Below are 16,194 nucleotides of genomic sequence, written 5' to 3'. Positions count from 1 at the left end.
ATTGAAAAAGATTTGAAAATTCGAGCTTGACTGTTACAATGTTTCTATCAAATTTAAAATGTGAACTTGAATATCCTCCTGTATGTGCAAAATGGGACTTCCAGTCAAACCATAAAAGGCTAAAAGCAAATACAAAAACAATCTAACCGATTCTGTGTATAAAATGGCATATTCTTTGATATTTATTCTAACACTGTCACCAAACTTTGAGCTATTTCAAGAAGATTGAACCTTTATTAGTAACAATTTATCCCAGGTCAATTTTCAGTGTGATTCCATTTATCAACCTCATGTTATGTGCGCACACCCAAAATCATCCTCCTACCAGCTACAAAAGGATTAGGAATACCATCATGCAAGATTAGATCATTACCCTGAATCATGTTTTCTGGAAAGCAAACCAGTATACGATTAGATGTACTCACCACCAAGTGTCTCAAGACCATTTTCATGTTAACATTTTTAATTTAGCCTTGCTTATTTTAAAAAAAGAAGTGGCATACCCTTGAACGTTTGGCATGGACAAGAAATAGCCCTTTTTTCCCTGGGGCACCTAAGCTTGACGAGCCATTTTATTATCAACTAGGCCAAGATTGAAGAGGGAACAAAATTTATGAAGAAAAATAAAAGAGAATTTGAAAGGATATACAATGGGGGAAAGAGGGTGGAAATCAAAGAAAATTCGAAATGACATACAATGGAAAAAGATAAGAGAAAAGGGGGGGGGGATCACACTTTTTATTTCCAAAACTAATGACGACTTGACTGGTTTTTACACTCTGCTGTACACACTTCATCCTCAATACAACCTAAAAGACCGCATTTGCAAGACCAATAAATATTGCTTTACCAAAACAATGTAGAATAAAAAAATGAAACTTGAAACCCCAAGGAAAGAAAAAAAAAAACATGGCAAGCTCACAAACAACCTGTGCCCTATAAAAATTAATACCAAGCAGCTAACTCAACAAGAAAAGAACTCTAAACATTCAAACCAGAGCGAGGGAAAGGGGATGATAAAAGAGGAAAGATCTGTGTTTTCCTTTTCCAATAATGAAAAGCTTCTAGGGATAGCAGAAGCAGCCATGCTAAAAAAAACACTGATGCCGTCCCTTTCACTTTGATATGCTCATTTCCTCTCTGCATAACAGATTAATTGTTGTCAGAAGCTCATGAACTGTAACAGAATCAGGATTCTCTTAAGTTCACTTCACTTGAAATTTGAAGAGAGAAAGAGAGGGAGAAAAGGAAGTTATCATCACTGTCAAGTGGATCTCATATGAGTGAGCCCCACCTCTCCTCTCTGTCTCCCTAAATTTAAAGTGAAGTGAATTCAGAGAATGGGTTTCAACAAAATGGGATAAAATGAGTCAAAATTCCTCCTACCTGCAACCCAAACTGCAGGGGGCTGACACAAGGCAAAGTATGCGTCAGAATCAGAATAACTGGACGGCCATCTTGAATTTGTTCTGTTTCCATTTTGGCAACTTGTAAAAGGCATCTTTTGTCATCCCGAATTTCTCTTTGAACTCAACAGATGATAGATAAGTCTGTATTGATGATGTCCAAACAAGTCAGAATTAAAATGACGGTTGTCAAATTATGGCGGTGCACTTTCCGATGAATGGAAAGAGAAAAACGTTAAATGGATGTTAAGAAGAAAAACATGAAATGGAGCGCTTATTCCAATATACCTCTCGCTTAGTCACATCAATGTCTGTTACAGGATTGGTAGATGATATTTTGAGGCGTTCATATGGGTAAATTAGAAGACCTTCCTCATCTTCAGCTTCACCCTCTTTCACATCTTCTGTTATGGTTTGAGATCCTAATCTGGTCATGGAATTCTCCTTATTGTTTGTCTCAGGCTTAGGTTTGGGAGCCTCTGGACTCTGATTCACTTCACGTCATAACAACCCAAAGTACAGGAAGCGGCATTTAGTATCAAAAGAAAATTTAAAACCTTGAATATTTGAGGACCTTCAACAAACTTATGTAGTAAATTAAACAAGTTTCTGATGACATTTGTGTTGCATACCTTTGATTGACCGAGGTATCATACTATCTCGAGCTGAAGGCGGTTGTTCAAAGCTAGAACTAAGTGCTGCTATGGCTGAGGATTTGGGTGCCGATTTTGCTGAATCTGGGGTCACAGATTTGGGATACAGTTTCCTAACTACTGGAGGTGGAGTTGAAAGGTTCCTAGCATTAGGGTTCTCAAATGCAGCTGCTAAGGCATTGAAGGCTGGAGACCTGCCCCGCACACGAACACGATCTGGACTAAAAGACATGCTGCGAGAGCGCTGGGATTTATCCGGTACACTGCTAGATCTTCCCCCATAGGATGCCGGTGTTCTTCGTTTGGGTTTCTAACCATGTGTTATGCATTCAACAACAAACAAATTAAGGCTAACATAAACCAGAAAAAAAATTGAGTAGTCTCAAGTCTAACATTGTATTTGTAAGGCAGAATGTTCCCAAAAAACGAGTGTGTGTAACAAGGAAAGACCGTTTAAATAGATGATCACGAAGAAGCTCAAATTCATAGTATATAATTTGATCTAACACTAACAGCCTCCCAGACCCATACTCCAATCCGGATCTTCTAAATTCATAAAGGAAATGTAGAAGGTACATTCAGAAAGAATTTGAGAGAAAAGAGTGGATGGAAGCAAACATGAGGTCTGGACCTCATAAAGCTGTATTCTCTTGTCACTCTGTCTTCAAATGCATAAATGTATAAATGAAGAAGATTTAAATCACTAAACTCTATCAAGGATCAATAATGTGTTCATGCCCTTGAATTCTCTACATTTATGTAAATAAAAGAGGAAAGGTAAGTCTCTTCATTCACTATATTGCTGTTCTCACCCTGAATAGATTATAGCAGAAGAACGTGGAGAAGCTTAATCATGGGAGACCAGATGAACGAGGGAATTTTTTGTGCAATAAAATTGTCAGATGACCCTCACCAAAAGTTCATGGCAGAGAAGATATGAAAGGATATGCCAATTCAGACTAAAAAGTATGCTGTTGATCACTCTTCAGCTCTCGAAAAGCAGCTATTCAGGGTTGTAAAAGAAGAAAACTTGTAGTACCCAAATTTTTTTTTTAAAAAATAACAAATAAGACCAAAAAAAAACGAAGAAGCCGAACATGATGCCTTACATCCACAGTTGGAGTTCCCCCATTTTTTACTATTGTAAGTTTCCTCTGGAACGAATTTCCCAGCATCTGCAAAGAAAATATGTCAACAATATTTTCTAAGGGTCCCAATTAAGTTATTATGCAGTTCACCAAGAAACTTACTGAAGATTTTGCAGACTCCCAAGTGAAGAAACGAGTGAAGAAAGGAGGCTCACTCCCTTCCATGACAATGTATATCGGAGTTTCATGAGACACTTCTTCTAAAAGAAAATCGAGCTCAAGAAATTTCTGTTATAAAATAATAAAGAAATTAACAATTCAACATATGCCTTTAGAAATACTAAAATGATGTTTAACCCTGACATAAACGGCGTTGAAGTCGCTTAAGTCAAAATCTGATGGTGGTATAATGATGGATGGTCCTAGTTAAACCAATATCAACAATTGAAAAAAAAAAAAAAAGATAAATCACTTCAGCTAATCGCTAAATCATAGCATTTTGATTAGTTTCCAGACAAGGCAAAACTAGTAATACCTCTCCAATTGTTAGAGCCTGCATTCTACTCTTGGGATCAACCTGCTGGCCAACCCAGACAAAGATTTCAGAGTGACAATATAAGATGAAAATATCTTCAGTCATCAAATCATCCTGGGAAAAATTGAATATCTCTGTCACCTGCAAATATTGCTTCAAATTGTTAATTTCAGCAGAAGCAAATTAAAATAGATGAATCTTTCAAAGAAGCATAGCACAGAGCAGTAACATCAAACATACCAATACTGGACCTTACTTTATAGCTTAATTATTAGGGATGATGTGGTATTTCACATGCTCCTATTTTTTTTCGACAGACATCTGATAGTTAGAATTTGTTCTCAACCAAACTATCAAATTTACCAATTAGCTAATATCACAATCATGTTCGATCACTTATTGCAATCATGTTGGATCACTTATACATTGCGATAGTTATAAATTTCAAATGTTTCTGAATGATAGGCCATCCAACACATTATGAATGAAACATGAAGAAAAGAAATGATACTTTAACATGCCTTCATGCATGATCTCCATGCCATAGAATGTTGAGAAAAAAGGGAAGAGCAGAAGTTAAGGAGAAAAGTGGGGACCACCCAAAATATATTACGTGAAAGGCCTATTGACTGTCTGTGCTGTATTCATCAACCATCACTTATAGTAATACTGCAATCACACAGAGATACTTATACTTATCACTTTGGTTGCACTAGGAGAAACTATGTCTTTGGAAACTTGCATGACTTTCCTAAATTTAGGCGTCTGTAACCTACAAGAGTTACCTTAAAATTTCTCAGCATTTCTTACCCGTTAAAGTTGAATGTTAAAGAACTTTTAACTTTTTACAAATAAGACCCAATTGAAGGGGTAAACCAAAAGAAATAACTGACCAAAATATAAGAATTCAATTAGTAACTCAAGAACTTAAGCAACTAGCACCTCCTTATGACACCATCATCAATGAACAGATTCCCTGAATTCTTTAACTTTGTTCCTAAGAATGACCCCTTGACATTTTCCCAATAGCTTTCACACGCCATATCATCTAATACAGACACAGTTCCCAAAAATCTTCACCATACCTCCTTCAAGCAGCCAATTAATATTCTCCTAACTAGTTTTCACCACTTGAGCTGTTAACCAAGGCATTAACAACAGAACTTATTGATGCCAGAGCCTTTAAGATGATACTCTCAAAATATCCACTCCATACAGACCCCTCCCCTTAGGTCACACCAAGAGTTTTACAGCAACTTCCTTGATTAAAATAAAATAAAAATAAAAAAAACGTGCAAACCCACACTAACATCATACTACAAGTGTCACGCGATAGAACTCAAGATCACAACTTCATAACAGAAAACAAAACAAATACAGATTGAAATCCCGAAGACGAATGACAAACCTTTGTGAAATGTAACAAAACAGAAATCAAATCATGGATTATTTTTAAAGAGGATGCTAGGGTTGGAATTCAAACCTGGCCAATGGCTACGATGCATGTCAGGTAAATAGAAGAGAGCAAAATTTAATGAGGAAACAGTAGAATGAATAAAAAACTGAATAGACTTGATGATAGTGCATATTACAATGAGCCACCTAAATACTGAATTATAAAATCCACGCAGACACACATCCTTTGCTTTGTAATGCACTAAAAGAACCATTTCCTTAATTTAGAACTCTTCTTAAAACCTCATGAAGTTTCCATTGAAAAAATAAACAAAAACTCATCATGGAATAACGCTTTTCTTTCCTTAGGCTATGAGATATAGATATTCCTAAATTTTGTATCTTTTACTGCATTATAATTCAAAAATTGGAACATCAACAGGAATTATAGAGAATTACAGGAAATAGATTAGGGTATACGCACCTTCAAATTCCCTGCATATTGTTGTCATGCAGCAAAAACACCACCATGAAAGAGTCAGCTGTTCTCGTTTATTTATTAAAAATAAAGAGGCAGATAACCCTTTTGGCAAGCAAGAACATAATCCTTACCTTTGGAGAAGTTGCAAGAAAATAGATGGGGATCACTTTCTGCTGACCTTACAATCTTCTGGCTAGGATATTCCAATTTTCCTCCCAACAGATCCCAAAACTGTTCAGATTCTGACCCTTCCTTCTGTGGCTTTGATTGTAAATTCGGCTGTAGACAATTAGCAGGCATATCAGAGCCGGAAAAACAGGGAATTTGACTACAAAAGATAGCAGATATATCTAATAATAACTCCTTTAAACATTCAAAGTACAGAAAAAAAAAATCAATTCAGATCTTATTGCTCATTACATTATTTAACCCTTTATGCGGAATTTGACCTTTATCTAGTAATGACCCCTTTATACAATCAAAATACAGAAAAAAAAAAATCAATTCAGATCTTCTTAACTCATTACGTTATTCGGATCTTCTTACTCATTACCCCTTTATGCAAATATGCATAGAATAATAATCAGTGATATATTTAACTACTATCAGCATTCAGGCACATGACAATTCAGCCACTTGCCCAACATGGATATGTTGACCCTAAAAAACAGTTTTTTGGTATTATCTGTAAGCAATAAAATTTTCTGCATTAAGTATATCATAGCACATATAAAACCTTTATCAAATCCAACATCCTCTCAACAAGTTCCTGAACATCTGACGTTGTAAGGCTTCCAGTCCATGTGTAAACAGTGGACCCATTGTGAAGTATGTAGCAATAAGAGGAATTCAAGGAGGAAGCAATCTGGCCAAGGAAAAACCATGGAAAGAAAAATTACGTTCACATAAATAAAATATGTATATCTAAAGGGCGAGTCACACAAATAAAAGGGAATAGATAGAGAAGTGGAATCAATAATCACAAAAGATTACATACTGGTTCAACTTGTATAGCTTGCATATTATCTGGGCCTGAACCCTGGATGCGAAATAATGCAACACCATCTTCACTGTATGTATCATCAGGAATTTCCTTTTCCGCAATGTGATTTTTGTATCCTTCACTGAGCCCACCCTGAGAAGCATATTTAAGTGGTGAGTATTTTATAAGTACCTTTGAAGAGTGATGATATTCAAACTTTAAAGTTCCAATGATATAGAATCCCACAAACCTTAAAAACAATCAAGCTTTGGAAGATAGTATAAAATTGAATTGGCTCATTCCCTTCATAAATACGAGTCTAGCCATCCAGAAAACATTGATAATGTTAGTAAGCACATAAGAAATGACCATAAAATCTAGAGAAATTGAAAATACCACGTCAGTAAAAATAACCTGGGAAGGAAGAAACTTCAATGACTCAACCATTTTGCTTGCTAGTGAAATAGCTGAAGCTCTTTCCTCCTATATAAGCAAAAGAGTTTGTAAGAGATACAGGAGATTCAAACGGCGAATTTTTTTCAAACTTACAGGTACACTGAAATAATTCTGTTATTTACCACCTTCTTATCTCAAAACAGCATTCACTGCTTAAGTATAATGCAATATAAGCCAGAAGACAATAATCAGCTAATATATTTTTCATCTTCATGAAAACATTTAGCCACCAGATTATTTGTTTATTCATTTAATTAAAACATAAACACAAGCATGAAATGTTTGGTAAAGCACTATTTTTCACCTCAATACTAGTCTTTCCAATCCACGTTGCTATAAGATACTCTTCCTTTTCCTCTCCAGGATACGTATACTGAAAGATGTAGCAATCTCCACTATAAAACTTTGACTGATCAGCAGCAGGAAGAAGAATCTTTTCCTGACCATTTACACGCCAAGCCTGAGCAACCAAGGTAAAGCTATTGTTAGCAACACAAACAAAAATAAGCAACGTTGGAATTTTTGAACTGGTCAAGAATATAATATTTTACAATTGATCAACTCTTAGTTAACTCACAAATGCAGTATGATATCAAGAAAAAGAACAGGATAAGCCCATCACTACAAGAAAGCAAACCAAGGTTACAGATTTTTACATTTATTTATGGAAATGGCAAGCTGCCCCACAATATATAATTCCTATCCTAATTGGACTCTTTCCATAGAAGTCACAAAGCATATACTCAGAGTATGTTCAACTTTACTCAAAGATAAAGTGCTTGCGATTCTAAAAGATTAATGTCTCTGTATGATAAAAAAATATATTCATGGGATATAAAACCAATATCAAGAAGAAACAATTTCTGGTCAAAAACAATTCTGTACAAATTAGTAAGTACCTGCAAATTTCCTGTGCAATCAATATAGGGTTGAGGTTCTTCTTTTACTGGATCGGCTTTCAGCAGACCCCTGACATTCACTCCTTGGCGTTTTAGAAGTGCTATAAAGTCATAAAAGAGAAACCAAATTGGAATGATATATGGAAAGTCTGGTCAATAATGGCGATGACACATACTAAAGACAGAATAACCCATTTAAGACCAATAAAACCACCAAAGTTATCTGACACTGACCTGCCACCTTCCCACGACCATCTTCAGACACAGTTACTTCAGTCGTCGGAGGCCAAGAATCAAACTTGGACTTGAACATCACCGTTTCAAATCCTTCAATTACGCGAACTATCTGGGATTTCTGTCGATCAGAGCCACTGACCAACTCCTGTTTGTTGACCAATAGCAATTCAAGAGTCATTAAAATCTAGTGCATAATGCTAAAATATACTGGGCACATAAAACAAGATGTGTTACATCAGCTGCTCCGCTTGCACTTTTTCTTTCATCAAGAGATGTACTTCTTCCCATCCAGACAAACACTTCCAACCCACAATCGAGAATATAGCATTTATTTGTGTCCAGTAACTCCCTTGTTAGAGAATCATTCTTAACAGGTTCAGCTAGCCCCTTTTCAATGCTGTACAATTGATAACATTTCATCAGGACTAGAGCACTATAGGACCTTGTGATTCAATATTAAACAAACTCCCTCAGTAGTTGTCATCATAATAGTATTTTCAAATTCTAAGTGCAATTAACTTGAGGTCAAAAGCATAGTAAATTAGACAGTTTGATAGATATCACAAGTTTCACAGCAGAAAGAAAAAAAAAAACAAATAAGTGAAAGAGGAAGAATCAAACATACATATGAAAATATTAATTAGCTATCCAAATAAAATTTGGATAAAGATGAATGGGATAAACTAGCTGAACGACTACAAATGAAAATACTAGAGGCCAAACTGAGACAACATATTACCAAAGCAGCTTTGGAGGATGAGCATCAACATGCTGATCATCATCACTAGCTGGTTTTCGCGGAAGAGGGGCAAAACCCCCAAAGAAACCCCAGAATTCTCCCGTTTCAGGATCAGCCATCAACTTTCCATCCTCTACACAAAAAGGATAAGTATAATATTACATTAACGATATCCATCGTTAACCTGTTAACACATGAAATGTTCCTTTTCCACTTACCAATAGCAGCTATCTCGCATTTTCCATCATGGTGTGTATCTTTAATATATTGTACAACTTCCAACGCTTTAGCCCTTTCTTGAATTGATGAATTTGAACCATTAAATTGGAAGATTTTGGATTTTGTATCCAGAATAAATATATCATCATGGTTTAGTGAGGATCGGGCAAAAGGGACCTAAAACCAACAAAAATGGCTGCTCAACAAGTAGAGAATAATGTTTCTACACATGGACAGTGTCTGCATTAAATGGTATAGTGTTCATATGCAAAACCCAAACCTCAATGGCAGAAGAATAATGTCAAACTTACCTCTTTGACATGCACAACATGTTTGCCTTTGCATACAAACATTCGTGTCTTATATTCTTCAGCCTCTACATGCTTGAAACCTGAGGCAACTCCTCCTTCTTGAGGTATAATACAGGGTTTGAAGTACGATAGGAACTTTTCAGTTTCATGACCCTGCACTTCACGATATTGAACAGCACGACCTCCAAGAGCTGCATCCAGCTCAACTGTCTTGACTGCTGCAGCACCAGCTTCATCCTGTTTCAAAGTTATGGTTATATACAATTAAACCCCGAAGGAAAAAAATGCTAGCATTTTGTTAACAGAAAATTGTACCTGACTGGTGTCTTTTCCAAGCCAGTAATGAATATCATGACGCAGGGCACCACTCTTTGAAGCAGTTGTCTACACAGAGAGGACAAGAAATAACAAAAATATGTGACACTAATGAATTTGATTGCTTCATACAAGAAAAAGCATAACCATAAGAGGTAACAAAGGGTAAATTCCAGTTTATTCCCCTGAGGTTTTCCTGAAATGACTTTGCTTTTTTCCCCTATGGTTTAAAGCATCTCATTCAACCCCTCTATATTTAGCTCTATTACCACATAAACGTGTGGTATTTTCTGTCTTCATTTTGACATAAATAATTCATGAATATTGAAATTTCCACTTAATTCAGGAAATAGCCTAAAAACACTGAAAATGTTCATGGCATAAGGGAAAGCAATATTCAGTGTTTTAACATTCACATGATTATCTTCATTAAAGTTCGTGCATACAACACCAACAAGGGTTGGGTTTAACGAAAGGGGCTAATCCCTCACAACACGGAAAACCAAGATTCAAATCTTTGCTAAAAGAAGTGCCCACATTTAGTGTCTAACAATGCCTCAAACAGGATTGCCTTAAATAGAAGGATACCCATGAGTTAAAAAAAAAAAAAAAAAGTTTGTACATACAACACAAAGAGTAGGTGGTAATTGTAGAAACCATAGACTTGTTGATTAACATATTTAAACCATAGGGGAAACAGACTAATATTAGACCAAGTCACATGGATCACTTGAGGGAAAACTATAACCCTAAGACAAAACAACAATATATATCCAGCCAATATAAATGCTAAAGGAGAAGATTAAATGATCTATTCTGCAATACAGACATCATATTCTTTCCACCTTGGGAGTTCACAGCCTGTACCTAAAACCCAAGAAAATAGAATTTCCTCTATCAGGTACAGTCGTTAAGCATCCTTAATGAATTACCTTATGAATGAACATAATTCTCCCTACCTTGTATTGCTGCACTTCTTAATAGACAAGGACACCTGGAAATTAGCTAAGTCCAAATGTCTCAAACTCCACCAACTTATTCACATTGTAGTCTTACTAGCCACCACAGGGACAATGCTGGCTATATCAAGGCCAGAAAAAGATGACATACACGAGTTCACATGCTAATAGAGCAATTTTATCTCCGTATTCTTCTAGTAAGGTTTCACCAATATCTGTATGATAATGGTTCAAAGTTAATTCCCAACTTACTAGGGAGCATTCTCTAAGCAACATGTCTTCCGAATGCTTATTATAAGAACCAAATTTCTCAGTTCTAAAGTTTATGAGCACCACGACTAATAGGACAAGGCCGCTTGTTGCTGTTTACAAGCAATTTTATTTAATTAGTAGTTGTAGCTGACTTTGGATTTATACAATACGCTCCATTATGATAGAAATCGATCTCATGCTCTATTTCACACCACTATTGTGATTCGACCCATACTGAGAATAGGCATAGCCAGAATTATTAAATTACAATGGCCATCAATATATAAGAAAACAAAATAAAAGCTTTGAGCGACAACAGGTTCCAACAAGAGGCTAGCATTCGATAGATCACAAATGATTTTGAACACCATAGAGAAGTTATTTTAATTTAATAGCTCACCTTCAAGATTACGTAGGAGTCCCCAGTGAAAAACTTCCCATAAGAGGACTTGGGGATGGGAACAGGATTAAAATTCTCAATACGCCATATTTCTAGTCCACTATAAGATGGTTAAGGAAAATAATGTATTAAGGAGATATTCAAGCACAATATCAAATTAAACAAAGAACAGAAACAGCGATCTGGAATAAATCTTGTCATGACTCTCTTATTTATCCACGAAACTTCCTCTGAAATGTAAGTTGAGTGAGAAAAAACACATTTCCGAATAAAAATCCATTAGGTTGGAAACACCACTAGAAGATAATTACATGCAGGATACGCCTTTTGTCCAGCTCCCTGGAAACATGGATCCAAGTCCCTCATGGAAACAGCCATTACTTTTCTACTTTTTTATCTCCAATGACCAAGCTTGAGACAAAGAATATCCTGAATGACAACCATATAGAAGATAATGAGTGTAGAAAGGAAAGATCAAAGGGCTAAATTGCTTGAGTTTACAAAATAGTTGAGTGAAAAGGAAATACAAATGCTTCCACCATTTCAATTAGAAAATTGGGCCAAACATTTCTCATCAATTGCATTTTGTCATAAAGGAGACAAATTGATCAGATGATAGAAACATAGGAGGTCAGCATCATCACTTGATCCTTCAGTAAAATTGACGGGGAGTAAGGAAAACAAAACAACAAGCCTAACCAAATTATGGTGGTTTTTATTCTTCAAGGCAACTCACTTCCCATGAGATACAGTTAGCATCATTAATGACTTAAATTTCTCCCAACCACAACATGTTTGGTTGTTCACTATGGTAAAAAAATCTTCAAGATAGATTACTACAATATAGCAGTCAAAGAACCCAAGTAATGGTTGAACAAGCTTTACAAAACACTCATCAATACAATGCATAAAATATTCACCTTCAGATATCTACTCTCATTCAATACATCTCCATAAAGATGGTGAATCAACAATTGGAAAAATGATGAATTATCAATGAAAACACACGGCCTTTTGCCAGTGAACATCCCGGTTAAAAGTTTTTGAAATGTAGGAACCGTACAATCAGCAAAAGCTTTTCCGTGCAGGCCAGTATAAAACGACAACCACATTACTGCTGTCTAAGAATTATCAAAGATGCCTCTAGATACTTTACAATCTGATAATACAAAATTATGCATGGCAGAGAATATCATAAATTATCCCATGGTATCAATCATCAAATAAGAAAATTCAAAATTTGTCTGAAGATACATAAGCTCGTATTAAATGACAACCCGAGTCATTAAGAATCACAGTGATAAAGCTGCTTCATATTCAAAAAATACGGCATAGGCAACACACCCATGAAGCATTGAAATTGCAATGCACAGGAATCCATTGGCACATACTACAAGAAATTTGAGAAAACTATAAACAAGCAAATACATGAGTAATTTTATGTATACACGAATCCATGTATCCTACAGTTGACATGTATGCGCATCCAGACATGCCACTGTTCCACTTATCTCGAAATCCCAACATGCTAAAATGGTCCAACATGTCGAAGATGTTACATTTTCCAATATTTCGAACTTCACTGGTTTTTAAAAGCACTAAAATTCACAGAAGTTCACGACTCCACATCAAAATCAAAGAAGCGCAGTTAGAGACATGTCACCATCAATCATCTCTCTTTCACAGCCAGGACAACAGTACTCATTGGGTCAATCAAATTTAACACCAACAGACGAAATAGATCAAAATTCAAGAAATACCTCCCAAAAATAAAAACAAAACCTCATATTTATAATCAGTTAAAAGCAAAATCGAAACATGTTTCTTGTCCCATACCCGAAAAGAAGCAGAGGCAGCTGATCGATTATTGCTTATCGGAATTCACAATTCACAAATTTAAGTTCAATAAACCAGTAAGCCGAGAACACAAACCCGACCCTGAACCAGAAATCCGGAGTTGAAGAAGCCAAATCCAAGGTCGGGCGAATCCAGCTGGCACCAGCAGATCCAATCTAAGAAGCAAAACTGGTGAAAATCATACAATTTTCTGGAAGTAGTGAATGGGGAAAAGCTTGGAGACGGAGGCAAAAGTCAGAAAAAGAGTGGGAAGTGGGGCTAGGGAAGAAGAAGAATAATAAGTATTTTAGAGAGAGAAAGGGAATATTACAGGGAAAAAGTGGGCGATGTAGAGAGAGAAACAAGAGAGAGAGTGATGGAAGTTGGAGGGAATGATGAATGCCAGGCGTGCTTATCACCAACGGCGACATTAGCACCCTCACAGCAACACAGGCATGAACTGTAAAACTCTTAAAAAAATGCTTAAAAAAGCTAAAGTAACAATTTTTTGTTACAATCGGCAGTATTTGGACTTTGGAAGGACTTCAATTTAATTTCTTTCTAAAGGAATCACATTTTATTACCGTCTGGCCGCTGGCCGATAAAAAGGGGGAAAAAAAGATAAGAAGAAGAAGAGTCCCAACGAAGTCTCAGTGTCAGTCTCTCGTCAATCTCTTTCAGGTGACATGGTATTGAATTTTTTAGCCTCATTCATTTTCAGTCTTTAGGGGATCTTCATTGCTAAATACTTTGCCAAAGGATCGCTGAATATTAAATTTCTTTATGTGAAATTAAATTAAATGCAAGTGGATTAAGAGATATGACTCAAATCATCGTCATTTAAGAAAAATAAAATAAAATAAAGCTTCGAAATGCGTCTCATAAAGGGATATGGTGGAACCACCTAACGTTTTAAAATTTTACCCATCGACCTAAAGGGCATAAAATTCATTGCTCTTTCTTTGGTTTAAATTTGAGGTCAAAGGTTTTTTTATTTTTTTTTTTTGAAAATAGCTGTGAGAATATTCTTGGGATTTGAAACTAATTTTTTTTAAATAATCTTAATAGCGTACTCTCTTCTTTTGTTGATCACATATATTTTTATTTGTTTGGCCAAAAAGATCACATATATTTTTATTTGAGTCATTTATATTTAAAGCATGATCAGACATCTCATATTATAAAGAACTCAGCCACGTTATCATGCTGATATAAATTGGGAACCTCAATCTCATTATTTTCTCTGTTCCGTAATTTTGTTTCTAATTAATATTTTAAATTTAAATAATTATATTCTTTAATCTTATTTTTAAAAATTAAAATATAATAAGTATAATTAACTAAACATGGTTAGCGTCAAATCGTGTAAGGATTTATTATATATATATTGAAAATTTTAAGTTTTACATGTATGCAAATATGATTTGTAGTGTTTTATTTTTTATTTTAAATTTAAATGTTTAACATCTTGTATTTCTTTTAGGAAAAAAAAAATCTGAATTCTGGAGCTTTTTGCTGTTCTCACTTTTAAGTTTTAACCATTTTTGCAATAAGGGAGGGTAAGGACAAGACTAATAGGTCTTAAAATGGATATCGCTAAAATACATCAATCTCAGATTTAAAACTAAAAAAATAGTTAATTAATACTAATGTGACCCGTATTCAATTAAATTGAGGAATAATGATTATGGGAAGACTAGTCTGTATATGTATACTAATCATTTTTAAAAAATTTAATGATATGCATATCAAATTTAGATTTGATTTTCTTTTTTATGCATATATTTTATATTTTCTAGTATTTGATCATCGTGCTTTAATTGAAAATATTTTTTCTAATATAATTATTTTAATTTATAAAATTTATAGTATTTGTTTATTTTATATACAAAAATTGAGTTATTTTATTTTTACTTCACTATCCAATCTCATTCCTTCCATTTAATATTATAAAATACTTTTAATCAAGTTGCATCATGCCTTACAATTACACATTATTTCATTGTTTACTTTTTTAACCATATTTCGATTAGAAAACACTATTGATTGCACTAACTAATTAAAAACATTTTAAAAAATTATTAATTATATATTGAAAGATTTAAAATATTTTATATTTTAAAACATGATACCTTGCAAAAAAAAAATGTCTTGTAATATTTATCGAAGATAGTAGCTAATAATAAACATGGATTTAGATGTACGAAATTCAAGTGTTAGTCTTAAAATGTCATTTTCACAGGAGAGAGAGAAAGAAAAAAGAATGATTAGAGAAGGAGAAGATGGTAAAAGGTCGGTCACCGGCTATGTGCCCGTTTGGATAAGAAAAAAACGCGTGTTTTGGACCCAAAATTGATTTTTTTTGTCAATCTATCCAAACAGTCGAAAATGATTAAAAATCGATTCTGGGCCAAAACGCGCGTTTTCCCGAAGCTCCCTTCGTCCGCTGCCAAAAGTTTGTCAAAAACGTTGGGGAAAATTACAAAAACAGGCCCAGGAAAAAATTACAAAGAAAGCACATAATTTAATAAAAATAAAATTAAACTCTCTTCTTTTTTCTTTTTTTCCTTAATAAAATTTAAACTTTATATATTTAAAAAATTAATATTTGATATTTAAAAATTAAATTATATATTTAAAAATTAATTTTGATTAAATTATCCAAATATCTTCAATTCTGTTAAAATCAATTTTAAAAAAACAATATCCAAACAGATTACATTATAACATAATCAATTATGATTAAAATCTACCACTTAATCAATTATTTTCATAATCTATTATACCTAACTGAAATCCAAACAGACCCTATATTTCGGCGAAGCCTAATTGTATAAAAATTGGCATAAAGCCTAATAGGGTGTGGGGGCCACTTACCTATGCACTTTAGTCGCCAAAAGTTGCCAATCCTCATTCACCTTTATCTATCTTTGGTTTCCTCCACACAAAAAAAAAAAAAAAAAAACTCACTTTTTTTTTGTTTGATTAATAAATACGAGATTTTATTTGTATCTGTTAAAAGATTTTATAT

General features: G+C 34.4%; 1 protein-coding gene across 2 annotated transcripts; it reads right to left on the bottom strand.

Annotated features, from left to right (window-relative positions):
- Nucleotides 1-708: 708 nt before the first annotated feature.
- Nucleotides 709-13,608, bottom strand: LOC129308299 (villin-4-like). 2 transcript variants are annotated; one of them, XM_054949375.1, is made up of 24 exons: nucleotides 13,164-13,608; nucleotides 11,650-11,756; nucleotides 11,328-11,427; nucleotides 9,717-9,785; nucleotides 9,402-9,638; nucleotides 9,090-9,267; nucleotides 8,872-9,004; nucleotides 8,367-8,529; nucleotides 8,130-8,277; nucleotides 7,896-7,996; nucleotides 7,301-7,456; nucleotides 6,955-7,023; nucleotides 6,791-6,859; nucleotides 6,556-6,693; nucleotides 6,295-6,423; nucleotides 5,690-5,837; nucleotides 5,562-5,572; nucleotides 3,683-3,823; nucleotides 3,310-3,435; nucleotides 3,169-3,234; nucleotides 2,039-2,369; nucleotides 1,695-1,900; nucleotides 1,387-1,550; nucleotides 709-1,140 (listed from the first exon to the last, which is right to left on the bottom strand). In XM_054949375.1, the coding sequence occupies exons 2-23, from the start codon at nucleotides 11,703-11,705 to the stop codon at nucleotides 1,437-1,439; spliced, it is 2,889 nt and encodes a 962-aa protein (XP_054805350.1). In that variant the 5' UTR covers nucleotides 11,706-11,756; nucleotides 13,164-13,608; the 3' UTR covers nucleotides 709-1,140; nucleotides 1,387-1,436. The 2 variants fall into 2 exon arrangements, with proteins under 2 accessions (XP_054805350.1, XP_054805352.1); XM_054949377.1 differs by having other exon boundaries at nucleotides 13,260-13,608.
- Between the last annotated feature and the right edge of the window lie 2,586 nt (nucleotides 13,609-16,194).

This window comes from Prosopis cineraria, unplaced genomic scaffold, assembly GCF_029017545.1.
Source record: "Prosopis cineraria cultivar Desert tree isolate PC_DT_omini unplaced genomic scaffold, ASM2901754v1 PC4, whole genome shotgun sequence".
NCBI lineage: Eukaryota > Viridiplantae > Streptophyta > Magnoliopsida > Fabales > Fabaceae > Prosopis > Prosopis cineraria.
This window is presented reverse-complemented; position numbering and strand designations above follow the sequence as displayed.

What these genes read in the sequence shown, in the direction of transcription:
- LOC129308299 (XM_054949375.1), bottom strand. Translation starts at nt 11,705, where the DNA reads ATGGCTGTTTCCATGAGGGACTTGGATCCATGTTTCCAGGGAGCTGGA. An exon ending in ACTCCTACGTAATCTTGAAG is followed by an intron (nt 9,786 to 11,327) that starts GTGAGCTATTAA and finishes CTCTCTGTGTAG; the next exon opens with ACAACTGCTTCAAAGAGTGG. An exon ending in TGGTCGTGGGAAGGTGGCAG is followed by an intron (nt 7,997 to 8,129) that starts GTCAGTGTCAGA and finishes ATGACTTTATAG; the next exon opens with CACTTCTAAAACGCCAAGGA.